We start from the raw sequence: 26,209 nt of genomic DNA, 5'->3' as shown, positions 1-26,209 counted from the left end.
TTGTTATTTTACCCTTGCCTACCATTTGGTTGTCCCAAAATAGCTGTATTTCCACAACGTAGTGTAAACCCTTGAAAGGTTTCAGAGGATATCATTCCTCTTAATATGTTTTATGTTTATTTAAATTGAAATGAACGATAAAAGTAGGACTACCTGTGTAATACGCGAAATGTTGGCTACTTATTCACGAGTACTGTGGAAGAGTACAAATATAGCACAGATGACGTTTGACACCCGAGTGACCAATTGAACGCCTGTGGTTTAGTGCCACAAAGATGATCTCAAGATGATCAACAAGGCGGAAGCCAGAGTATCAAATTACGGTGTTCTATTTTGAAAATGTACATTTTACCCGTGTTGGCCATTATTGTGTTGGTCCAATGTGTTGTTTGTAGCAAAGACAGACCTTTAATTAATGTAGCGTTTGTAGCGTAACTAGCTTACTAGCAGCGTAACTGCTTACTGCACGGGAATTTCTGCCTCTCTACCGGGAGCCTCTTCTGCAGGTTGTCAAGATCTGCTACCTTTATTTCACAATGGTGAGTTCTCTTCGTGTTAGTGTTCTAGGCTGCCTGGAGTCACTCATGGTTGTGACTATATTTAAATAAATGCAACTGAACACGAAGGCTTATCGAGTGTGGACTAGGCTACTACTGTGGGATTAGAAGGTGATTTAAAAGGATTTAGGCTAGGTTGCTTTCGAATTTGTGTCCTGTTTGGAAAAAAATAAACTGCGCATGCTAACCCTTGTAGACACTTTCGAAAATGAACACACCGTGCAAATATTCACTGCTCATCAAGACCAATGGGAACTGAAATCCTAGTTCATGTGTTTGGTCTGTTTGCGTGTGTGTGTATATCATCAATAACCACCAGTCATTACATTTTACAGGTTTCTAAAACCATCCCTCAGACAACAAAATCGTTGGGAAATCATAGGGTCAACTATAGGGTTATGGCTTTCCACAGTTTATCAAGTTATTGTAGTTATTAATGGATAATGAAATTAATCATTCACCTACTAAGCCATTGAAAATAAAGTAATTGAACTATAACCAACTTTGAGGAAATCATTACCCTACATGCTGGTACTTCATATAGCCTAAAGAAACCTATTCTCCCCATATTTCTCTATCACATGAATAACTTGGTTAAAGAGTTAATGATTCATGCCATAATGCTCTCTGATTCTTGTGATGGAAAATATACTCAAAATTGAATACTATTTGTATATTTTTTATGCATTTGTAAATTATATACCATATGCGTAAAAAGGTTAATCAGACATGCTCGTTTGCAACAGGAAGAGGATAATCCCGTCGCCTTGGCTGACATCTGTCTAGCCTCGGTCTGTCACAGTTTGGAGCGGCTTTGTGTGAAACGTGAAGACGGATCACTTTGTTTCTGCCACTGCCCAGTCTTCCCTCAGATGCTAGCTGACCAGTTGCTTGGCAAGATGGCAGAGGACGGTGAGTATGAGGGTGCAGAAGAGCATAGGACGTTTAAGAAGAAGCCTGAGTGACCTCTTTTAAATTCGCTGTGTAGCTATTTGTGTCAGTGGGTATACAGCAGAACTTGCTTGTATTGTAATATCTGTCTTTATTTTTTTGTTTGACACCAGGTGTGCTAAATGATAGAACCATTGGAGTCTTCCGCAGCTATGAGCACTTGCGTCTCCGCCGCGTGTGCCTCCGGGCGTCGCATCTCTCTGCTGAGGCTTTCCGCCTCGCCACACAGCCCCATAGGCTTCAGGAGCTGGATACATCCAAAGTTAACGGTGGCTTGACTGTATCAGATGTTCTGCTTAGCCTCACAGCCAACAAAGAGTCTCGGGACAACATTCAACGGCTTAACCTGAGCGGACTCGAAATGGGAGAGGGCTGCCTTGAGAACAAGCGGCTCAGCTTCAGCTCGTTGCCGGGCCTGAGAACCGTGCTTCTGGCCGGCACAGAGTTGGACGACTCTGGGCTGGAGGACATCTGCACCCTTCCTCGGCTTGAGGTACTGGACATTTCCAGCACACGTGTCACTGATCTCACGCCTCTGCTGGACTGTCAGGCCACCCTAAAGTCCCTGTCGGCCCACGGCCTCAGGCACCTCGAGATGCCCGCTACGCGCCTCCTGCTAGTGCTGGGCCGGCTAGAGGGTCTCAGGCACCTGGACCTCTCAGACGACAGGCTGAGCAACGAGGGGGACGGTATGGTAGAGAAGCTGCTGGAGAAGCCCGTCATCCTCCCGGCGCTGGTGTCGCTCGACGTGTCCGGCTGGAGGGGAATAACAGAGGCTTCGATCGAGGCGTTTCTGGAAGCGAGGCCACACATGAACTTCGTTGGACTGCTGGCCACTGGAGCAGGCTTCAGTGACTTCTTTACTGCGAAAAGCAACTTGAAGGTGCGTGTAGTGTAAAGATTGACATCGCGTATACACAAAAATACTTGAAACCATGAGACACACAGACTGATAGTAATCGTCTTTGTTTTCAAGGTTGCTGGAGAGGCCAACATCAACCAGATCAGTGAGGCCCTGAGGAGATACTGTGAGAGGGAGTGCTTTATACGGGAGGCTATGGTTCACCTCTACAGCCTGACCAATGACACGGAGGAACCTCAGCCAGATGTCTTGAAGGCACTGTGCAGTCCTTTAATGCCTGGCTTTCCCCACTGTTGTCCAGAGATATCTTGTGTAGCTGTGTTGGTAGAGACAGTGTAGAGACTGAGCTCTCCAGTGGGAACAGTGCTAAATAATGCAAAAATGTCATTTTTTTGTCAGGGTTTATTGTCTTGGGAAAAAAAAGTCTTTAATAATAAAAAGGGTGTTATCTAACGTGCCTGAAAAATTCAGGCAGAAAAATATCCAGGCACACAGGCATGAAAAAGGGCCTTATTTTTTATATTAGTGCTCGACAACATTTCTGAGAAACATAATTCTAACATAGCTGTAAAAGCCAACAAAAAAGTAATTGAATTTGAAGGAAAATTGAAAGAAGTAATGGAATGCTGTAAAAAAAAGAGTTATGATGTTATGATGGTATCGATGTTGCACTGGGTTTATGTATTTCTAAGTACTCTTTGTGTGAATTACAGCTGGTGTCCATGGGAATGAAAAATCACGAACAGTCCTTGCATGTCCAGCTGGTGGCCACAGCCTGTGTATTCAACCTCACAACTCAAGATAAGACCCTAGGCATGCCACTGGAACTTCTGAGAATCACAGTTCATCAGCTTCTGACAGCCATGAGGAATTTTCCAAACCATGAACAGGTTCCTTTGCACACTTGAGAGCTTGTTCACTCACACAGTCTTTCACAAACATGCATTTCTCTTTGTAAAAATGCATATGTAGCATTTATACAAAAATAAATATAAATAATATTTTCTCTTCCTCTCAGTTACAGAAGAACTGCTTACTTTCACTCTGCAATGACCGATTTTTACAAGATGTCCGATTTGACAGGTCAGTCCATATGGTGTACTTCAAGCTGACCTTTGGTTTTAAATGTTCAGTACTTAGTAGTTTGCCTTGTGTCTGGTCAGATTTGATGCAGCTAAGCTGGTTATGGCCTGGTTGAGCAGCCGTGAGGACCACACCCTGCAGAGGATGGCTGTAGCAATTGTCTCCACACTGGTGTCTAAGGTACAGAGGGGATGAATATGTAGATATTTATTCTAGATAAGGAAATGTCTCTTTCACTATGTCAGTGCACTTTGCACACATCATGAACTATAGTTTACAACATCATTTACAAGTTTGCTGCTCTGTTTAAATTAATTGTATCATTGTGCTACGTAAACATCAATATAAAAACAGTCATCATTTAGACCAAACAAATGACAGTGAAAGAAAGACTGGCCATCATGGGCTAAGAGAATATTCCGCACAGTCCTTCATGTGTCTTTACCTGGTATATGTCTCTTCACAGCTTACCACTGAGGAGACTGCACGACTTGGTGCTGAGGCCTTTATCATGGAGGTATGTACTCAACCAGTGGTATTTGGCAACATATTGGCTTTATCCCACACGTTATTTTTCCATAGGCTCTAATGTATCTTAATCTTTTTTTCAATAATTTTATACATGTCTGTCATATGTGTCCTCGTGACCTCAGCAACTCCTCAGCATTGTACAGCAGAAGGCCTCAGCAGGGGTGGTGGACTCCACCCTGAAGTTCGCTCTGAGCGCCCTGTGGAACCTGACAGATGAGACACCAACTGCCTGTTGCCACTTCATCCAGTGCCAGGGCCTGGAGCTGTATACGGAGGTGCTTGAGGTAATTTTGGCCCAAACCAAGAAGGTTTTACATAAAAGTTGTAATGGCTTATCTGTTGTATTCATTGTTCGCAAGCCTAATTTCCACTATTCTGAAATCTTCAGTCCTACTACACAGAGTCCTCCGTCCAGCAGAAAGTCTTGGGTTTGTTGGTGAGTGGTTACCACAATCAGTACTAATTAATTATATGTAACACAGTTGGATGTGTTTGTGTGTGTGTATAGGAGAGGTGTATATTACTGAAGCCCTAAGATGCCATTCATTTACATTTTACAATTTACAGTTTACGTTTTCCTGTGATATCGTTATTTTACTTTGTTTTTATTTATTTTACATGTATCATATATATCTCGAAATGATGAAACATTGTTTTCCAGAGATAATGACATAATTAATTAGATATCTCTGGGAAATTATACATTGTTTTCCCGTAATAACAAATAGCTTGAAAAGCCACATCAGAGATTTTGTGTGATCACAACCTATTTGCCAGGCTTTATGTTGACTTAATCAAGCACCAGCTACATACCATGCTTTCACTTTTAGGATGAAAACAATAAAAGATTTCAGCTATATCACACATTTATCAGAAAACCTCTAGCTTTCAAGGCTCCCAATGCTTTGTTGCAAAGATGATCAGCAATAAAGTCCACCAGAACCTTGAGAACTGCCCTGCTGGTTATCTGTCTTTTTCGTTATGTATTGTTTTCCCGAGATTGTAAATGAATTATGTCTGGAAAACTACATTTTGTTACCTTGAGAAAATGAGAGTCTAAAATCAATGTAAATTGATGGCATCTTAGGGCTTCCGTAGTATATAGAATGAATACCAGTATTAAATATTTATTATTGTGCAGAACTTGCTCCCTGGCATTTCAACACAGGTAGAGATGTTTAGAGAATGCATACGTAAAGATTTATGTATTCCAACTGAGTGTAAGCTTTTCTGTACATGTCATCGTTTTCTTGGCAAATTCTTCCCAAACACACACACACGTGTACACAAACACACTTTGCTCTGCTCCTTAGAATAACATTGCAGAGGTGGTGGAGCTGAGGGCAGACCTGATGGATGAAGACCTCCTGGAGTACGTGCTCACCCTTCTCGGGGGTGCTGATGTGGAGGTTGGGGTCAGCTACTTTGCAGGTGGGATCCTGGCCAACCTGACCTCCACAGGAGTGTCCGCCTGGACCCTGGACCTTGATCTTCATGACTCCATCCTGACCAAGCTGGTATTTAAATGTGGTGTTTGTTTTGGGCTATGCCTATGTATGTTAGTGTGTTTGTTTCAACAGGTTTACACAAGAATGTATGTACATTTGTGAAATTGTGTCATAGCCAGTAAGTGACTTGTATCTCTTTATAGCATTCTTCCATCCTGAAATGGACCCCACCCCAACATGAAATGGTGTCCTATAGGTATGTAACAAATATGTCAAACATTTGTACAATATCTCCCTAATTAAAATGAACAATCAATTTTCTTTCACACTTTTACTAGCTAAGTGTAACTAGCACAAATACTGCTTATAATATGAATATACTGTTTCCTCTGCAGGTCATTCCAGCCATTCTACCCTTTGCTCCATAGCTCTCAGCCCACTGGGGTGCAGCTCTGGGCTGCCTGGGCGGTGCATCTGGTTTGTGGACAAAATGGTGAGAGCACAGGAGGGGCGAGTACAGCATGGGCAGGTCAGACGCAGAAGTACTGTGCTTTGGGCAGATATAAACCTCACATTCCAGTTCAATTCTTTCTTAGGGTTTTTTCAAGGGGCCCATTTGCAAAGGCAATTAGACCCATGGTCACAGGGGTCACCTACTCGATGTTGATCATATCCTCTATGTTAGACTATAGTATAAGAGAGTATAAGAGGTTTATGGTGGATATTTATTTTGGTTTCTTTGTTTATAGAATTGGAGTGAAATCCGAGTCATGGTTAGGGTTGTGGTTAGTTGAGCGTTGAGATAGCAATCCAATCACAAGCGGTTACTTGAGACTCATGTGGAGACACATTCTAATGCCAGGTGTGAACTGATGTATTACGAGTTGACCACTTGTGATCGCATCACCCAGATGCGTGTTAATGCCAGGTCTGAACAGCCTAGTCTCACAGATCATCTTCGTCCTTCTTCAGCCTCTCAGTATGCCAGCATGCTTCAGGAGGAGGGGGGCCTGGACATTCTGAAGGACCTCATTACGCACCCTGACACTCATGACGATGTCCGCGGGCTAGCAGAAAGCATTGTGGGCATTTCAGAACAGAACCTGGCTAAGCAAGCCCTTTGAGAAGGTATGTTGCAGTGTTCTAAAACTAAACAAAACCACGTATAGAAGCATACACAATGTGGTGTAACAGCGCTTTTAAGAGCCACCATTTTCATAATACATGCCACATTCATTTGTCCTTGTTTCTCACACTATCTTTCTTCTGTTGCTCTAGAGGGGATGCCCTTTAACATGTCATCTACAGAACACTGGACATGTGTTTAGGCGTACATCACGGAAGCAGGCTTCTTCTGCATGTCCTGGACTCTCTGAGCCTCGTGACTGGCTCCCTCATGAGAGCTCACATTTCATGTGGGACAGTTGCTGATAGCTGTTGAACCAATGAAACAGGTTGCTCCCGAAATTGTGTGCAGAGTCTACAGACAGATGTCTGACATTTAGGTAGACTGTTTTGAAGAGGCAACATTTTCTTGTTTAAAGTAACACTATGCAATAGTTTCCCACTTTTTGAGGTTTGTTTTTATGAGCAACAACTTTTGGTCTAGCCAAATTACACCCCTCCCTTATGTGTTGAAGGCGGTAATGGACTCAATTCAAGCCATTTTGTTTCCCATTTACAAAGCCAAGACTGTGAATGCACAGTTTTGAGCGCCCACACAGAGTGGACAGCTACAGGACCATGGGGAGCAATTTGCTAAATTTGACAAAAAAATCTATTGGATTACAATCGCACACTGCACCTCTAACTACCACCAACGTAATGCTTAAATTGTTCCCCACCTCATTTTAATTAATTAATTGAGCACAGCTAAATCCTGCCCCTCTGATCCCACAATTATCACAAATGCCATTGTGAATGTGTTACAAAGTACCTGTCTGATTGATAAAGGGCTAACATACAAACTGAAATGGCCCATTAAATATACTGGACACTGTATTAACAATTTAGTTAGACATGTCCCTCCATAAACCACTTCAGGACACCAGTGCTCCATAGATACGGACAGATCATTTGATATTTATGTCTAGTTTTGGTGATTCAGTATCCTGCCGGGTAAATTTGGTATTTTATTCAGTATCCTATCAGGTAAATAAAATGATTTATTTAACTTATTCAATTGTAAGAAAATATATATTTGATATATCAATAAAAAAATTTACTATATCTGCCTTTCTCATGTTTTCTGTGCAATGGCTTCAAGGATGAAATTCTTCTGAATAAATCAGGAGTACTGCTCTTGATTAATCCTCATTAACCTTCACCACTTTTACTTCATTAGTGTTCCACAGGTTGGCCTAAGGTATCCTGCCGGTGGCTGCCTGGTCATTTGCAAATACAGAGTTCTTTAAAATAGTCATTGACAAAGGAGTAACTATACTTTACTACAGAAACTAGTGTCGTTTCTTGACCACACAAAAACAGCTGAGCTGCTAATATCTGTGGTTAATATGAACAAAACATATGGTGATGATGCATCAAATGTGTTAAGCTATGACCATAGGCAAGCAGCAAACTGAGTGTCCTTCACCACTGTGCATGAAAGTAAAAGTGTTTCTGTTGGGCTATGAAGGTTGGGCACTTATGAAATCCAATTCTGCTCAAACGTGCAGCACATAGATGCATATATGGAGGACAGATGGCACCCTGCTCTAACACAACGTGTTACCACACTACTCACAAAGACAGCTGCAGTACTCACACAGATGGGCCTGACATAGACACAAATGCTCACTACCACATGGACCCACGTCTACATACAAAGTATTTATACAAAGTATAATATAATTTGTATAAATTCACCCCCGGCTTAGAGCCTAACTCCATCCATTGCATTTTTGTTTTGAGAGTTTACTAGCTGGAGAGTCTGTGACGTAGAGAAGTCCCAAACGGTTGACTCTTCGTCAGCTTCGGACTTGCAAGGTTCGGGGTGATTTTACAGTAGATGGCATGTTGAGCCATTTTCAACCCAAAAAATGCAGATTTTTTGTTTTTATTTTTGATTATTCATTATTAACCCCAGCATTTATGTGTTTCATCGCAGTTCATTTCTATAATTTATTTACAGCTCTTAAAAACACATTTTAGGGTGGACTTTTAAGATGTTACTGTCAGTTTCAAGTGACTAACCCCACGATGAATACTGAGGCAAGTACTTGATTTGACTAGCAGTTCCCTGAAAAATGAACCTTTGACCTTGACATTGTTCGCAACATATTCATATTTGCTGAACTGAAGAAGCAGAATATGTTCACGTAGTGGACCATCTATACAACACTAAATCATTTGTAACGACTGTAAATAGATAAATCCTCCAGAACATTACTAAAACACAAGCAAGAAAATGTGTTTGGCTTTGTTGCTGTCTGAGAGCACCAAGTTAGAATACAGTGCATGGAAACTTGCCCTACTCTTTCTTTTTTTAGTAACATCAAGGAGGCATGTATATATCCATAGGAACTTAGGAAGTATATCAGGGCACACGGCACCCGGCACCAAAGCGTCCTACCAAGAGAGCTGCTGTCAAATCCACCACAAATACCCCATGACACATGCACAGATTCTATGTCATGTAACGACAGATCAAAGAGGAGATGTCTTAGTATCAAGGCCCAAGTCAAAATTGGGGCAACACTTCATCACAAGAAACACATTAAATGTTCTCTCATCACACTTTATTTACAGACCCAAATAAGAATGTAAGCATTCATAAAATTACCTGCAATAACTGTATGATTTCATTATTAATGTTATACAAACATTAATATAATGTACTACCACATTACTGATGGTCTTTATTTAACTTTTTCTCTGAAATAAGTTGTTAGGATGTTTGTTTATTGTGATATCGTTAAGCCCCGCATACTACCTCTGTCAGCAGCCTGGGGAAAACAGTGGGCCAGAGGCAGGCAGGAGCAGAGTTTTGTTTTCCAGCCTCTGGCCAGTGCTACACTTGATTAAGCGGTCTTGCGTATTTTGGATTTAATTTTGCACAAGCTCTCATCATCTCCCGCCTTCTTCTTTCACCCCCTCCTTCTCTAAATCAAGTTGGCCATCTTCCCTCTTCACATATCGTTCAAAGAGCACCATCACCACGCCCGTTAGCCAGGCCAGCACAGTGCCAGCTGCAAAAATGACAAAACCGATAGCTGCAAAGAAAAGATAGTCTTGGTGACCAAAACTTGGGTGGCACTGCATCCGCAAATGAAGACCCAGCTCTGCCAGGCGGAGATCCTGCAAGCCTGGAGGGCCCTCACACACCGTCTGTCCTTCATCTTGAAGACAAGTACATGGGTTAGAAAAACAGGAGAACCAAAATAACTTTTTAAGAGGAAAAATACTCAGCTCACAATTAGTGCAACGGGAAAGCCATTGCACTTACGATAAGCCGACAGGCTTTACTATTTATGGTCTGGAATATTATCTTTATTTTCCAGGTGCTTCTCAAACCATTTGTTTCTCATTCTTCCCATGCATTCAGTGATCTTGTTTCCTGAGTTGATAGACATGATATAAATCAAGACTGGAACACAAGACTTTAAAAGTAGGAGAACTTTTTTGTTTAGTATGACATTACATTAACCCTTTAAATAATAAAAAACCATGCTGTACCCCTCTGATCCAAATCCTGTGCTTGTGTAAAATACAGATAAACACTCCTTCTCTATTCACACATGCCTCATGGGAAAGAGTTATGTGTTTGAAAGCTGACTACTGAGGTGCAGATTTACAGGCAGGTTTTATAAGGATGCTTAACCTGGTGGATGTCTGCAGTATAATCCTAAATAACTTTCTAAATCCTAAACAAATGGCTTTCATATGGCATCAATTTGCATACCATTAAGTATTTTGTAATAAAAACAATGTGCATAGTGTGAACTGTGGTCATCCTTATTACCCAGCACTCCATGTGCAAAGTACCTCCATTAAACTTAACCGCCTTAGAGATAAGTTCAAACCTTCCCCCTTCAAAAACAGCTATTTTCAGCCTCTCTGCTGCTTACATAATGGTATGTTAATCTTCAGCGCTGAAAAAAGTGGCAGATTTTTTTTGCTGCTCTTCCCTGCTTGGATATTGTATTATTCCCAAAATAAGAAAACATGAATCACAATAGCGTGATGCAGTTAACTGCCACATAGTAAATGCTTTCCCTAGCACAATGTGCTTCAAACAGAAAAATAGGCCAGCACATTAGGGACTTGATTTGCAAACTGGGGGAGGGGGCTCACTTGATTTTATGGTTTGTTTTGGATGTGAATATTCGGTTTTCCTAGAAGAGGGGAAAAAAAAACTTCAGCAGCCTCCTTCTCTTTGAGCAACATGATTTGACAGCCTTCCTGGGGAACTGTGGCACAAGGCCAGTCATATTGAATAATGCATTCTGAAATTGAGATGCTGGTGAATAATTAATTCATAGCCTAAATCTTTGGGCAAACCAAGCTAGACTGCACCAGGTTAATCCATTAATGATGCTCATTCAATTATAATGGGCATCAGAGTGTCTAGCTAAATTGTGTTTGGGATCAGACTAAATCAACCAATAAACCTAAATCTGTTGCATTCAATGTTGTGGTATGGTTTAGCCTACCATGGGTGGCCTTCCCAGTAAACGAGTAAGGAGGACAAACGCACCTATCAACATTTCTGACATCTGTATCCACTAAGAAGGCTAGCCTACCTTGGAATCTAAAGGTGTCAATTTGCATCCATAAGCAAAGATCCTCAATCTCGCATACGCAGTTCCACGGGTTTCCGCTAAAACCGAGCGATCGTAAAGCAGGTAGAGTTATTAGTGAAGTAACATTGAGCGTGGTCAAATTATTTCGACTGAGGTCAAGCACTTGAAGCGCGACGTTCTCTGCGAAAGCCGTGGGGTGAATCTCTGAAAGCAAAGGATTGTCCGTCAACCGAAGCATCACCAAACTTGACAGGGGGCCAAATGCCTGGTCCTCTATCTTTAAAAACATGTTGTAAGACAGATCAAGGTAGACAAGCTTGCGGAGGTTTCCAAAGGTGGATTCGGAGATATCTCTGATGGAGTTGTTACTGCAGTCCAAGTACACCAAATCGGATAAATAATTTAGCTGCAGCGCTGGGAGCTCATCAATATGATTGTTGGAAAGAATTAGCTGCCGCGTGACCAGAGGCAGGTTGGTGGGGAATGAAGATAGTCGCTGTCCCGAACACTGGACCACGAGTTGTTCGTCGCACACGCACCGCTCAGGGCACCCAGCGGAAGGTGCTGGAGACGGAGCGCCTCTCAAACAGAGCACCAGCAGAACGACTATCCGACACTGCGTGACCAATGGGCTGGCAAATACCATGATATTATTGTGATCTTCATAAAGTTCGCCAATGTTATATCGGTAGTCACATTTTATGGTCGCTTTTGGAGGCAAGGCTGTAACAGTCACTGAACGCTACTGCACTACTGAAAATGGGTGGCCGGCTATTGTAAAGGAGTAAACAGCTTCTTGCCAACTGCCAATGCACGCATGTCCTTAGCTGTAGCACCCCCTCCCGCAAAGAGAGAGAGTTGGAATGAGAAAGAGACTAGCCTGGATATGTGTTGGTAGGCTAAAGTAACTCCAGGATAAATGAGCCTATTATCCACGCCCCTCTCTCCATGACCATATATTTGACAGCACTTTACTTTAAAGTGTTGTAGGCCTGTTTTTCTCAGTAATTTACTGAAACATTTTTGAAAGAGCTGAGGTTGGCTAATAATTCAGCCCACAAACTGAGGCTTTTATTTATGAAGGATATTATTTATATTGGGGGCATGAATGTCATTGTCATGTCATGTCATTGGATTTCTGTATTGGTTATAGGCCATCATAACAAGCATCACTCACTCTCAATTCTATACAGATCAAGGTGAGTAGCCTAGGCCAGGTCTCAGACAACTTTTAAACGTTCCCCTTTGAACTTGTTAGGAGAAATCTGAAGACAACACAAGACAATTGATTTACAAAGACAGATCCAGGTAATGGTTTGGTTTCTAGCGTAAGACCGACACATTCACAGAAACGAACAAGCGACAATTCATTCGCAAAAGCATATAGCCTCGGCCTTAATTTTCGTCGAGCTCGTTCGAACTACACACCCCACATGGCGCAAAAGCCAATGTCCCGGATGTTGAGCCTACCGGAAGAGAAGGAGGTGTCTTCCCTGGCCATCTTGTGGCAGCTTTACCCTAACTATTCACATCAAGCCTCGTAGAATCGGAGGAGAATCCCGTCGAAGGGGCGCCATCATGCCCGGACATCTGCAAGAAGGCTTTGGTTGCGTCGTAACCAATCGGTTCGACCAACTATTGGATGATGAATCAGACCCATTTGAAATATTAAAAGCAGCAGAGAACAAGAAAAAAGATGGGGCCGCCTCTGGTTCTACGAAGACCGCTGCTCAAGCTGCAAAGCAACCTAAGAAAGAGTCACAGAAAGATAGAAAGAACCCTTTGCTTGATAAGAAAGAGGAATCGCAGGCCCCAGTACCTCTGAAAAAGGAGGGTAAGTGTCTGTTCTGAAATACTGCTGCAGCGAAGCTTAATACGTGGGTGAAACCACAGTGAAAATATGATGAGGTCAACATGGTTCCTGCCTGATGTTATGAACAAGTTAGAGGACATCTCATCACAATTAGTCTTGAAGTAATTATTCCCTGTACAGTCAAGTGCCTCCCTTTCAACAGTTTACTAGAATGACCATGGCTGTTGATTGGACAGGTGATGCTGGTTATGTGCGTCAGTGCATGTCCACACGCAGTTTGTTGACTTGACTGGTTTGATATCTAGCTAGCTGCCACCAAGCTAGCGATAACTGTCAAGCAGGATGCTCAAGTTGGGTAGCCACCTAGCTAACGTCAGCCAGTATGCAAGCGAGTCAAGTGCATTTTAGCTAACGTTACATTATCAGGCGCGAGGTAACGAAGATTGTTTTTTGCTTTGTAGTTTTTAGCTAGCGAGCTGTTTTGCTCTGGTAACTTAGTAAAGCATAAAAAGCAACAATCTAGTCACTACAATGTCCGCAAGCCTCTATGATTTTTTGTAACTGAACGATGCACTCCTTTGCATTTCCACTCCACCTCTTTTCAAGTAAACATACCAGTTTGATATTTCTGTTTCGCCTCAAGTCTGTGTCGTCAGGGGTGTGTGGCGATGGTCATTTCCTTACTTTTTGATAACCCTTTGACAGTCCGATGACAATACAGTTGTTCAGAATAAATGAGAGGATTGTTCTCGTTTCCCTGTGTTCTTTGTCACAATGAATAATGCTAAATTCGAGTGACCACATTTTAACGTATACATATTCATTTTTTTAAAACATGTTTAGAATGCAATCCACAGAGGCTATGTTTGTGATCTGAGTTTATTTGGGGATATAATCTAGGTATGAGGAGAGTTGGTCGGAGACCAGAGCAGCCAAATCAGGCTGGTCCCCAACACCAGGGAGGTCAGGGGGAGGGTCGTCAAGGTGATAGAAGGCCAGATAGACGACCCCCACGTGAGCGGCGCTTTGACAAACCAGCTGAAGACAAGCCAGATGGAGGTGAATTCCCGGTGGACAAGTAAGTTATTGATTGCACTGACAAATCTTGGATGAACACTCAAATCACACATGCTTATTTCAATCATATGGCGCCTGTATCCAAAGCAAGCCATTTTAATTCACAAACCAGGTAGGGAACAGTATGGGTGGGGGGGATTATTGACGGTCGATCTTATTGTAGTCGATCAATGTAAAATCAAACTTTTATAGTATATAGATTTACATTTACATTTAGTCATTTAGCAGACGCTTTTGTCCAAAGCGAAGTACAAGGGAGAGAACAGTCAAGCTAAGAGCAATAAAAAACATGGTGTAACAATAAATACTACTTTACATAAGAATTAGAAAAACGACCTAGAAAGGAAGAAGAAGTGCAGGAATGTAACTGCTGAAGTGCAAGTTAAGCGCTAGTCAAGGTGCCAGTTAGGAAGGGAGGTGCTCTCTGAAGAGTTGGGTCTTCAAAAGCTTCTTGAAGGTAGAGAGGGACGCCCCTGCTCTGGTAGTACTAGGCAGTTTGTTCCACCAACGTGGAACTACAAATGAGAATAGTTTGGATTGCCGTGCTTGCACAGACGATATAGATCTATAGATCTTCATTTAAGCTCTCTAACTTTTGATCTGGCTGACAGGCTAACCGCACATTTTTTCAGACACCACAACTACACTTCATTGCAGCTCCAAGATAGCCAGGCTAACATGGCATGAAAACACTGATATGATTAAACAATGTCTAGGCAACCTTATTGTTTTGGTGACCATGAATTGTTGATTACAAGAGCAAAAAGTGATAAGCGGAAATTTGCGGGGTGTTTCGCTGTGTTGAAGCCTAGGGTAATCCACCCCTGACTGATGTTTCAAACCATTGACTGAGGTAGCTTTGTCGCATGTTGCCCTTCCTCAGGCCAGCTGCAGACAGGCCCCAGCGTGGACGTGGTGGTGGACGTGGTGGGGGTCGCGGTAGGGGACGTGGAATGGGACGGACTGATGGCTTTGACTCGCGTGGCAAACGTGAATTTGACCGACAGAGTGGCACTGACAAATCGTAAGTTATGTTTACAGTCAGTAGTTGGAAGTGAGATGTGTTGGTGGGACTTTGTGTTACTCTGCCACTGAGCAGCATTTTTTTTCCAAATCCAATTCCAAAGTAAGCTGCAGCATTTTGTCCTTATGCCAATAGGCAGAAATCTGGAGAGGAGAAGCGTGGTGGGAGTGGACCGCACAACTGGGGCAATGCGAAGGATGAAGCTGGGTATGTTGATCCATTTCCCTTTCCAAAGAAAGTTTCATAATACTAGTCATCTAGTCTCCCTTTTAAAATGTTTAGCTGCCTATCTTCAGTCACGTGGTATTCTTTTGTTATTCTTTTGTTACCAAGGTTACGATTTGTTGTGTATGTTACCTCGCTGTAACCAGTAGCAAACAGATGCAGTAGTGGATTAGTCTGACTCAGCCATGAATGATGCACTTTGTTTCGTACTGCAGTGAGCATGACGTGTCTGCTACCCAAGAGGAAACCCATGAAGGAGAGGAACACGCGCCTGCTGACTCTGAAAATAAGTGAGTGTGCCTCTCTAATATACCCTGATGGAATGACACAGCTGTAGACGAGCAGTGTGGTTTAACACACAGTGATGCTGTCTCCTGATTGTGATGAATTTAGTGTGAATAATGTGATTTTTAAGAGGGGAGGCAAACAATTCAGCATAGGGCATTGTGTCTTTGTCCATTTTGAAGGGAAAATGAGGTGGAAGAGGTGAAGGAGGAGGGCCCAAAGGAAATGACCCTGGATGAGTGGAAGGCCATGCAGAACAAGGAGCGCACCAAGGTTGAGTTCAACATCCGCAAGCCCAACGAGGGCAACGATGGCCAATGGAAGAAGGGATATGTGCTGCACAAGTCCAAGAGCGAGGATGTTGCTGTGGTAAGAGTGTGTTCTCTCCTCTCACAGTACTGGGTGCTAGACACACGCTAGACACAAGGCAGGTTAATGGCTAACATTCTCGTATACACATTTATCTGCTTGAAAGAAATATATACGTGAAGCCTGTGTATTGTAAGTGTATTTCACACAAACTGCCCGCAACAAATTTCTTCTGTAAGCTTATCCCCTCCCTTCAAGTCCTTAAAGGGGCTATATGTAAGCTTGACTAGTTGTCAGCCACCCCAAGCAGATTGGGGGCAGTGTGTTACTACGTTTGTACACCCCTATCTCATCTCCCTTCGCTGAAGTAAACAAAAAGTTTGGCCAAGGTGGCGGAAGCTGAAGGCTACATGTAGCATGAAAACATTTACATAATTGAGACCATTAGTGTCTCCCTCAACATCAATTGATATTTATATGTTACATGAATGAGGCAAACAGACCCCACCTAGGTATTAATTTAAGCACTCACGCTTTTGAGCTATCTGATCGTCAAACCATTAATATTCACCGAAGGGTTTGCTACTGAGCTACAAAAAAATTTGGCTTTACACTTTAACTGTCATTATTTTAGCCTCTAAAATGGGATTTTGGCTATTAAAAACACTGTTCCTGACAGTGTGGGCTTATGCCCATGATGGCCCCCTTGCTTTGCCTTACCAATCTCCCTACAGTGACTCACTAGTGCCTCTTGAGGTGCAAAATGGCAAGATAGAGGATGGACAGGCTAGCTGGTGAGCATGCTAACTTTAGTGGATATCTGGGCAACACAGGGCATAGGTGTTATTAAATGGTTATTTCTTCACATTCTGTTGCTATTTCTAGTTCATTTTTAAGCTAAAATCCTTACATACGACACCTTTTTAAATGAGAAATTTGATGTTCATAAAGTCATGACAAACATTTGCTCTCATGAAATACAGAAACCTGGTGGTTTGATTGACACTGGAGAGGTTGAACCTGAGGCATTCCAAAAGGTGAGTGGCGTGTGTTCTGGTACACAATCTCTCTTTGATATTCCCCTGTCTTAATACAGGCAGTACTCTTACAGTGACCCATAGTTCCTGGAGCATTGGTCCATGGTTAACTTGAATGAACTGTCTGTCTGTAGTTACTGTGGCCCAGTAAATGAAAAGTCAACCCCTAAATGCGATTACTTTAGATGAAAATGCATGTTGTTTAAAGCCAATACCGCACTCACTGGCACATGTGATTCCTCTTAAGGCTCCGGGTGCTGATGATGGAGCTGGAGAGCACCACTTCCGTAAGCCGGCCAATGACATCACCTCTCAGCTGGAGATCAACTTTGGAGACCTGGGCCGCCCTGGGCGTGGCCGTGGAGGCGCTCGCGGAGGCAGAGGGGGCCGTGGAGGAGGCGGAAACCGGCCAGGCCGCGGCGGAGGCGGAGCTGGAGGTGGAGGCGCCGGCGGCGGTGGAGGAGACGGAGGCGGAGGTGGAGGCCGAGGCCGACCTGAGAAGGTGGGTGCTGAGGGAAATGAATTGTACATCTGCCTGATGCCATGAATCAGAAGTCTGGTCTCATCCATCCAGTGCGTGACAGCCTTTGTGTTGATTCTGTGCTTGGCACTCCTATCTGCCATGAGCCTTATGGTTTTTCATAATGTACCTGGGGAGGTGTTATACTACGTATGGGCTTTGCTCTCTAGCAGCTCTGCCACTGCCAATCCCCTTGCTGCACAGCAGCCCTAAATTTGCATATCCCGCCCCCTCCAGAGCGGGGCTACCCTACTTAAGGGCCACTCACCCCACAATCAGCTCCCCTAAAAACATCAGCTTTGTGAAGAAATTCTCACGGCAATGGGGAGGAATGATGACGCCCGGCAGTTCCATGCTCGCCATCCCGGCCCCAGCAAGAAGATTTAATCCCTGGATGGATTCTTCAGGATCGCCATCGGCAGTGCTGGCATCTGCCTGGGGGCTAGGCACGCCCGCGAGGCTTTGGGAGCAGAGCTGGAATGTGGGCTGTGTGCTGCTGTCCCTATTCGAGAGGGAGAGGGTGGCGGAGGTGAAAGAAAAGGAGAAACCGCACAAAATTGGCGCAATCATGGATAGGCCTACTACAGCGATGGGCTCAAGGGGCCTTTGCTGAACCCGTGTCGAGAGCTGAAGAAAAATGAAACCTCCAATTAAAACATTTTTGCTGAACCGCCTATCAGAGTGATCTCTCACTGATGGGCTCCACGGCCGATTCAACATGCTCCTGACCAAAAAGCTGAAACTAATGCCAGTGGACACACCACAAAGACAAGGGCTGCAGATGCCCAGCAATGGCCCGACATTTGCCCGAACCCAGCCCAGCCAGCTGGTGTTCGACTGGGGAACGGACTTGGTAATCGATTTGCAGCACCTTAACAAAACAAAACCTTGTTGGTACAGACAAATCTCCACACATTTGCGTGTCTCCACACATTTGCAAATCTCAAATTACACACAGATTGGGCCCTGCCCACATTTGTTTCGAATTATTGGTGTTGTTGTTATTCTTGGGTGTATTGTTGAACACTGTAGCATATGACACAAAGTTTTCACTGACCTCGATCATCTACAATAACAGGTGTGTGTTGGTGCCTTTGCATTTTATGTCCACAGGTGAGTGGCGTGTCAGTTCCCAACGTGGATGACCCAGAGGCCTTCCCAGCCCTGGCCTAAGACCAAGCATCGATACCAGCCATCCCAGATGCCCCTCCGGGCTCCTCCTCTACGAGGCTTGCATGCTTACGGATCCTTCAATTCTTTAAAAAAACAAAACAAAAAAAAGAACGGGAAAAAAAAAGATTTTAACCATGAGACAGACTGTCATCCATACCATTAACACTGAGGACTGAATTCTACCCCTTTTAAAAGGAAATTTAAAAAAATAGCAAAATGGACTTCTCTTGTTACACTGAAGCAAATTATTGGTAGAGTTTTTGTATTTAGAAACATGATAGCAGGGATGTTTCATACAGTATTTTTGTTTTCTTTCCAGAGATTATGCATTCTTCATGATTTTATTTTTTATTGCTGCTTGAATGTATGCATTTCCAAAACAGTTGAAGTGTGTTGCTGGCTCCTGCTATGCTTACAGCATTTTGGCCTTGCCACCCTCACACATTGTGAAATTGATGCTTTTGGGGATCACCTTTGGGCTAAACTGAAAGGGGAATGCTAGGTGATGCGATATTCCAGGAGAAATTCCTCCGTTCCCATTTTCCAATAATTTAATTGTAGAAGACCAGGCATACTTGTGTGTAAAGTTTTGAAAACCCTGACTTCTAGTTATCTAGACGTGTGGGGTTTTCCTTTTTTTTTTCAGCTCTTGCCATTGAAAGCAGATGCTACTGTTTTTCTTTCTTGACATCTTTGTTTTGTTGTTGTGTGGACCAGTGGTCTTAGTACTTGTGCTTGTCCCTGACCATCGTCGAGATGTGTCCCTGGTCTTGTAAAGGCAGCCAGGGACCAGTGTAGCTTCAGGCTGGTCCTTGTAGGTTGTATGGTTGTCTTATAGAAAATTTAGGACCACTATCAGAAAAAGAATTGTGTGTATATATATTTGAGCTTGCGTGTGTGTGTGTGTGTGTGTTGTGTGCTTGTGTATGGGTGTGTGTGTGTGTGTATGTATGTACGTGTGTACTGAGTGAGAGTGTGTTTTGAATGATAAGGACTCATTTGGAAGTACTCATCTACCATAAACGTATCCTCTCAAACCTAGATCCCAGGTTACAGCAACTCAGTTTCACCTTGAATTAGTTTTGTGTTGAGAATTTGTAGTGGATATTTTCTAGGTTATATTGTGGATTTATCTTGCACTTAGTTAATAACATATCTCATGATCGCATATACGCACGAATTGTGTACAGTACAATGAGGTTTGTTTTTAATATTTTTTTTTTCCCTTTTGTGGTCTGCCATTTCTATTTTTGAATTTAATTTCTAAGAATTTCAATAATTCAGTGTGGAACAATAGAGTGCTACTAAAGTATGAATACCAACCTTGCCCATATCTGGATGTCTGATTGCACCATGGCCTAGGCAATGGCTATGGCAATGGCTCACATATGGAAAAGCATAATTTAGCTTAAACCAAACATGACACACGAGGAAAGTAAAAAAGAACATTTAATTTTCAGAGTTGTAAATTGACATTGACCTCAAGCACCTGTGTGGCTTTCCCTTCTTAAGTAGGTTTCATTGCTCAATTTATTGAAGAGCCATACTGCTAATGCAGACATGCAGTCATGGGTGACATCAGGTTGATTTTGTTTTTATGTTATTTTATTTTGGACAAATGAGACTTCTGCGAACATCCCTGTTCAATAAAGTACTTAGAGGTGTTAAATGTAAACCGCCATGAGTAGTGTGGATTGATGTTAAAAGTCGTGGTTTTAAAACGAAAAAAAGACCACTTGCCTCATTATTTTATTAATTTTATTTCAGCAAATTTCACTTAAGCAGACTGCTGCTGATGTGCTATTCAGGTTGTAGTGAAATGAGAGGAATGGCGTGGAGACCTATGATAAAGAAGTCACTGATTTGGTTAACAACATAATTTCTCACACAAGTTTTGTCCTTGTTTAGAAAGCTGTGCCAAAACAATCGGTTGTTTCTTCCTTGCCATCAGCTGTTTCATTTGAAGTAGCTGTTTTCTTTTCTAATAGTTTCATCTGCCTGGCTGAGATGTGTTATTTAATCATCTGCTTCACTGTTAAGTTGGATGCTTTTTTCTAAACGTCTGGTGGTCGAATAAGAATTAGCCACGCTCTTCAGGGATGCCAAGACACACGCTTTTATGTCCTGTCTCACGCTAGCATGAAACGAATTCCATTTACCTCAATGCACCTCACTCCAAAAAAAATACACTTGTGTTGGTCAAGCTCACCGATTCTCACGACAAGTCAGCATCGGCAACTGGTAACAATTTAGTCAGTACTACCTCTTGACAACATCTATTGTTCATTGTTTTTGAGGCAGATTAGTGCAAGGCTGAATTCTTAACGGTGTGATTCCAATGAAGGTACGTAGCTATTTGTAACTCCTGCAGACTCCCAAGAGAAGATACACTGCAACACAAACTGCAGTCTGTCCAAACCCACCCAAATCATGCACATGGACCTAGAAGTAATGGCTCGACCGCTTCAGATCACGTGGCCGACACGTCACTTTTGAACCAATGGTGTTCAACTGGAGGCCAAAATTGTCCATAGATTACAAAACACGGGAGTCTGAAGTCGAATATTGTTGCGGAAGTTAACGGCATGGAGGCATAGGGTGGAAGTTGAAACATATAGCTAATGTAGTTTTTGGATATAAATGCATCTCCACCATGACATCTGTTTTTCAAAAACTTTCTGCAGCTGGGTTTTATGGATTAAGCTCGTTTCTTATTGTTGTCGTGAACAAAAGCGTTCTGACATATTACAGGTAAAAGGGTTTGTCGTGAGAGAAGAAACGTATGACTTGCAATTGTATCACCACGGTGGTCTGTTATGCAGTAGTGGCCGTAGTTGTACCAAGATTCTGCGTTGCAGTGACATTTTATGTTGACTTTTCTATTAGTGTAATTAGTCCATCATGTTCTGCTGCTTTTGTAATAAGCCCTCAATAAACCTACTTTTACTGGGCCGTAGTGAAATCCCACAGCCTAGAACCTATTTTAAGATGTCGTGAATGACGCGATAAAGGTAGTCTTGGAAGGTGTCCCACGGAGTAGCCTACCAGTCTTAATATCAATAAGCACATTCAAATAGCATGTTTTGCAATTAGAGGCGAATGAGTATGCATGTCTTTACACAGAAAATATGTTTATGTTGCAGATTCCCCTCGTCGCTATGTGTGGGAATTGGACAGGTTAGTAGGCTACTAGTCAGCAAACTTATCTTTGACATCAAAACCGCAGAATTTATAAGATTTTTTATTTTATAGATGCTGGCCACTATTATTGTGTTGTGGATGGGAAAGACTCTCAAAGTAATACGTTTTCCTGACTTTGATAAAAGCATACCAGGCAAGGTGAGTGACAATTGCTTAGGCCTACTAAACGTGGTGTTTGAACCAATGGTTTAGACATATTCCATGATCAGATTTTAAAATATGCAATATCCTATTGAGTTAATGCCATAGTAGTCTTCTACTATACACTCATATAGGATGTCATCATGTTATGGTTTTCCACTGTTTCCCTGAAGTTATTGTTTGTCATCATTGCATATTCATATGAAATGTAGTTGGTGTGTGTTACCGAATGTATCTGTATAGGCTACTACTTGTAGGTCGTCATAGTCCATTTATATTCTAATATAACCAGTCATCAGAGAATCAACACTGTAGACATGTGGAGATCAAATCAGTAATCACATAGGCCTATGTTTGAACAGAAATGCTGGTCTAATCTTTATTGCAAAATCTGATTATGCAGTGTGGCAAAATATAATTTTTGTCTGATGGCAAGAGTTAAACACCTGTGTTCGATTTCACAATGCAAAAAACATGGATAGTTTTTCAATAAGTAATTATTTTTCATGCAGACATTTCCTCTACCACTCCTTTATGTTGGTAATCAAATAACAGGACTGTTTGGGACAAAACAACTGAAGTAAGAAATATACAAATCACCTACTATTAGTCTACTGCTACACCACACACAATGTAGTGCCATATAAAAAGCATGTTTAGAAGGTATGTCGTTTCATGTACTGGCAATGCGCCTGTAAGGCAGAACCGTTTCCCTTCAATATTATGCCTTAGACATTCACATCTGTTTTTGAATAATTTGGGCTGTAAAGGTATAGTCATGCAGAACCAACAACCTCTAAAAACTCTTTAAGTATTCATACAGTGTATTGGCAGGCCATTATTATTATCTAGGGTGTTAGATATATACTTGACTGCAGTCAGGTTTATTAACTAGACTTAACTGAGGATGGAAGTGTTAAAATAATGAAAATACTGTTACTGTCATTGTGAGTCCAAGTTTTACAAAAGTGGACAGAGACCCACTCCTATTATAATTTGTTACTTACTTGGCCGACTTTGTTCTCATCTATTTCCTTTGTCTCCCAGTCTTCCAATGTTCACAGTACTCAGAAGATTCTCAATTCTATTTACTATGCTGGCAGAGGGAATTCTGCTTAAGTATGTTTCTATATCATTATTTACCTCAAAGTTAAATGTCAAAGTTAACAAATCAGAAAATAAACTCATCACCAATTAATATATTGTTTTATGCTTTCAGAAAGACATTTTCTCAGCCTATTCAGTTTACAGTATTTGCCATGATTTTTGGAGCTTTAGTTGCTGCGAGGTAGGTTTTTTCCCCCGTTTGTGAATAGAAATGAAACATTTTTAGTCTTAGCCATACAGTGAAATATTTAGATAGCTCACCAAAAAGGAGAGCTTTGTGGAATAACTCTGAAATGGTCTGTTTGTTGCAGCTCTGACTTGGCCTTTGACCTACAAGGCTACGCATTTATATCAGTCAACAATGTATTGACCGCAGCTAATGGGGCATATATGAAGCAAAAGCTTGACTCCAGGGTTCGTGGATTTGTTTTTCTAAATGTAATGATCATAGAACTCTTCCCAGGCATGTTTTTGTTTCTTAATCATTAGACTTTCTTAATATTGATGTTTCCTTAGCGTTTGGGTCTGATCATATAAAAAAGGCAAAATAACTGTGTGTGCAGAGTGCCTGGGCTTATAAAACATACTGCCTTGTTAATTCATAATTTCATTGTTTTTTGTAGACATAGAAGCATTTTTAACAATCTCTACCAGAGATTTGCATAATGTAATGAAATATAACTGAAAATTATGACAATCTGATGTTTGGATTTTTATTTTATTTTTTTAATACATACAAATGTCTCACTTCATATTGTAAATGTCTCACACAGGAACTGGGCAAGTATGGGCTACTATATTACAATGCCCTGTTCATGATAATTCCCACTACTGTTTTTGCATTTTTAACTGGGGACATGCAAAAGGTAAGACTGCTTGTGCGTTTGTTATTTTACTTTCTTTGACATTGTATGCTTTTGTTACCTGTATATCATCTATGTACTATAAACCTTTTTCAGGCACTGGACTATGAAGGCTGGTCAGATATTCTCTTCATTATTCAGTTTACGCTGACATCTGTTATGGGGTAAAAGTTATTTTTCAGAAGTGCATTTTATATTAGCATATTAATTGTGTTTTGCTTTTTGTATGATGCTGAATGCATCTTTGTTCTTACTGTACTCTGTGCTGTATTGAAATTAATTTAATTAAGCTCAAGAGATGTTCAAATTAGTAGCATCCCCTGACCACCTCACATTGTGAAACATGAACTGAAGTCAGTCCTGTTACCTAGATGAGTTAGCAATTCTTCTTAGCACAATACACCCCTAACAGCTCAATGCTTACTTTATGGCATAACAAGAGCCTTTTGTTCCATTTAACACACCACGCCCAGTGGTATGTAGAAAGGGCAAATACATTTTACTGGTCAAAATGAGGAGTGTTCACACTCTGAAGTAATAGTCTGTACGTAAGTCTGCATGAAGTAATAACTTCTGGTATGTGTTTTTTGTCAACTGTGTCGAGTTGCCATGTTTTTGTACCCTCCTACAACAAAATCGTTTTCAATATTTTAGGTTCATTTTAATGTATTCCATTGTGCTCTGTACACAATACAATTCTGCACTGACAACCACTATTGTGGGCTGCATCAAAGTAAGTAGAAAATATTTATACCGATGAAAACAAATACTTTAAGCACTTGAATAGCATGTCTAACAATATCACTTTACTTTTTCTACCACAGAATATTTTGGTTACATACATTGGGATGTCCTTTGGTGGAGATTACATCTTTACATGGGTGAACTTCATTGGATTAAATATTAGGTAAAGATGATTTCAGATACTGTTTTTAGTGATGCATCACAGTGGACATTGCTATTAACTGGCATACATTTATTGGAAATTTGTATTTAGCTCACCAAATTTGGTCAAGAAGGACAACTGTGAACATGCTGTCCTGTCATTTAGATTTTAATGTATTGATATTTCATTCAACAGTATTGCTGGCAGTTTAGTGTACTCCTACATCACCTTCACAAAGGAACAAGAACAGAAAAGTAAGTTTCCTGCCAACAGTTATACAGAGACAGTCACATGGAATCCATTCTGGAGTTGAGAAATAAGTAAATGTGGTCACTAGAAATACAACAGAGATTGTGAACACTTCACATAAGTCAAAGTTGTAGTAAATGCACTTTTGGTACTGTACATTTCAGAGTAGGATTAGTAAGCGTACATCTGTATTAGTGGCCAAGGGGTCCCCTAAAAGTAAAGTGGCTTGTGATTGAATCGAATGAGACCCAATTTATCACTTTCATTTGTCTCTGCTAAAATATATATTTTCCCCTCAGAAAAATCTTAAGAAGATTCTCCAGTGTGGTTACAGTTGGAATAACTGAGTGTCCATCATCATGAAGAGCAAGACAAACATTTAGAAGAAAATTGCTGAGGCATTTGATTTATGTTTTACAACTTAATTCACAGATCAGGGATGAAGGGTTGAGTTTATTTTTGTACACTTTTTATGTCACCACAATTCATGTTTTTTCTTCAACATTTAAATGATTTTAGTTTTGTGTATAAGTGGACTTATAATGATATAATATTACATTCCTTGAATTTTTACAAAACATTCTAAAGATGTATAGCTAATTGGGCTAACATACTGCAAGAAGTTATAGTTCCTCAACCTAAACATGATTCAAATGGTTAAAATGACATTGAAGACAGAGCTGTAATTTCTATTGATTAATTGGTAGATGTGTGATTATCCAAATACATTTTTGATACATGTGTTCTTTTCCTTTGAATATATGTAAGAATTATGTGTACTTGGAACCCGAAGATGCTTTTCAGGAAGAGCGACATTACACTTGAAAAAGATTAATCGGTACTTGAGGAATATTATCCAGGATTGCAGGTGAATATTTTCACAATAGCAAAACACTGGTTACAACTGACCTAAAGCTACGGATTCTTTCAACAATGTGAAGAGTCGTGACATGCATTTTCTGTGTTTCCAAAATATATTCTCTAACCTCTGAACATTTGAGGGAGGGGAAAACATTTTGTACCATTTACTAACAATGCACAGATTCAAACTGATAATTTGTGCTCTTTTGTATTTAATGGTGCCTAAATCTTTACTCACTTCCTTGGCACTTCTCAACAAAATGCA

The 26,209-nt window shown here is 41.3% G+C and overlaps 4 protein-coding genes across 7 annotated transcripts; 3 read left to right on the top strand and 1 right to left on the bottom strand.

Annotated features, from left to right (window-relative positions):
• Nucleotides 1-235: 235 nt before the first annotated feature.
• Nucleotides 236-8,229, top strand: zyg11l (zyg-11 family member, cell cycle regulator, like). The gene is made up of 15 exons (XM_012827840.3): nucleotides 236-539; nucleotides 1,304-1,469; nucleotides 1,622-2,391; nucleotides 2,485-2,625; nucleotides 3,084-3,260; nucleotides 3,389-3,453; nucleotides 3,534-3,633; nucleotides 3,920-3,970; nucleotides 4,107-4,268; nucleotides 4,373-4,420; nucleotides 5,298-5,501; nucleotides 5,636-5,688; nucleotides 5,828-5,925; nucleotides 6,405-6,560; nucleotides 6,711-8,229. Exons 1-14 carry the CDS (start codon nucleotides 537-539, stop codon nucleotides 6,554-6,556), a joined length of 2,190 nt encoding a protein of 729 aa, XP_012683294.1. The 5' UTR covers nucleotides 236-536; the 3' UTR covers nucleotides 6,557-6,560; nucleotides 6,711-8,229.
• Nucleotides 8,230-9,152: 923 nt separating this feature from the next.
• Nucleotides 9,153-12,725, bottom strand: LOC105900585 (leucine-rich repeat-containing protein 52). Of its 3 annotated transcripts, none has more exons than XM_012827914.2 (2): nucleotides 12,644-12,725; nucleotides 9,153-9,769 (listed from the first exon to the last, which is right to left on the bottom strand). In XM_012827914.2, exons 1-2 carry the CDS (start codon nucleotides 12,672-12,674, stop codon nucleotides 9,498-9,500), a joined length of 303 nt encoding a protein of 100 aa, XP_012683368.1. In that variant the 5' UTR covers nucleotides 12,675-12,725; the 3' UTR covers nucleotides 9,153-9,497. The 3 variants fall into 3 exon arrangements, with proteins under 3 accessions (XP_012683368.1, XP_012683367.1, XP_042559734.1); XM_012827913.3 differs by lacking the exon at nucleotides 12,644-12,725 and adding an exon at nucleotides 11,174-12,062; XM_042703800.1 differs by lacking the exons at nucleotides 9,153-9,769; nucleotides 12,644-12,725 and adding exons at nucleotides 9,794-9,987; nucleotides 11,174-12,072.
• serbp1b (SERPINE1 mRNA binding protein 1b) lies at nucleotides 12,651-20,357 on the top strand. 2 transcript variants are annotated; one of them, XM_012827912.3, is made up of 9 exons: nucleotides 12,651-13,007; nucleotides 13,887-14,064; nucleotides 14,947-15,087; nucleotides 15,223-15,294; nucleotides 15,528-15,602; nucleotides 15,780-15,966; nucleotides 16,890-16,943; nucleotides 17,191-17,445; nucleotides 18,577-20,357. In XM_012827912.3, exons 1-9 carry the CDS (start codon nucleotides 12,752-12,754, stop codon nucleotides 18,634-18,636), a joined length of 1,278 nt encoding a protein of 425 aa, XP_012683366.2. In that variant the 5' UTR covers nucleotides 12,651-12,751; the 3' UTR covers nucleotides 18,637-20,357. The 2 variants fall into 2 exon arrangements, with proteins under 2 accessions (XP_012683366.2, XP_031419233.1); XM_031563373.2 differs by having other exon boundaries at nucleotides 15,777-15,966.
• Nucleotides 20,358-20,484: 127 nt separating this feature from the next.
• On the top strand, nucleotides 20,485-26,136 carry LOC105900541 (UDP-N-acetylglucosamine/UDP-glucose/GDP-mannose transporter-like). The gene is made up of 13 exons (XM_012827866.3): nucleotides 20,485-21,387; nucleotides 21,780-21,813; nucleotides 21,889-21,975; nucleotides 22,491-22,558; nucleotides 23,026-23,097; nucleotides 23,198-23,266; nucleotides 23,397-23,499; nucleotides 23,859-23,951; nucleotides 24,045-24,112; nucleotides 24,603-24,681; nucleotides 24,773-24,855; nucleotides 25,030-25,088; nucleotides 25,383-26,136. Exons 1-13 carry the CDS (start codon nucleotides 21,290-21,292, stop codon nucleotides 25,391-25,393), a joined length of 924 nt encoding a protein of 307 aa, XP_012683320.1. The 5' UTR covers nucleotides 20,485-21,289; the 3' UTR covers nucleotides 25,394-26,136.
• Nucleotides 26,137-26,209: the final 73 nt, after the last annotated feature.

Source organism: Clupea harengus, chromosome 25 (assembly GCF_900700415.2).
Source record: "Clupea harengus chromosome 25, Ch_v2.0.2, whole genome shotgun sequence".
In the NCBI taxonomy this organism is placed as follows: Eukaryota; Metazoa; Chordata; class Actinopteri; order Clupeiformes; family Clupeidae; genus Clupea; species Clupea harengus.
Note: the sequence above shows the minus strand (reverse complement) of the source record. Positions and strands in the feature narration are given on the sequence as shown.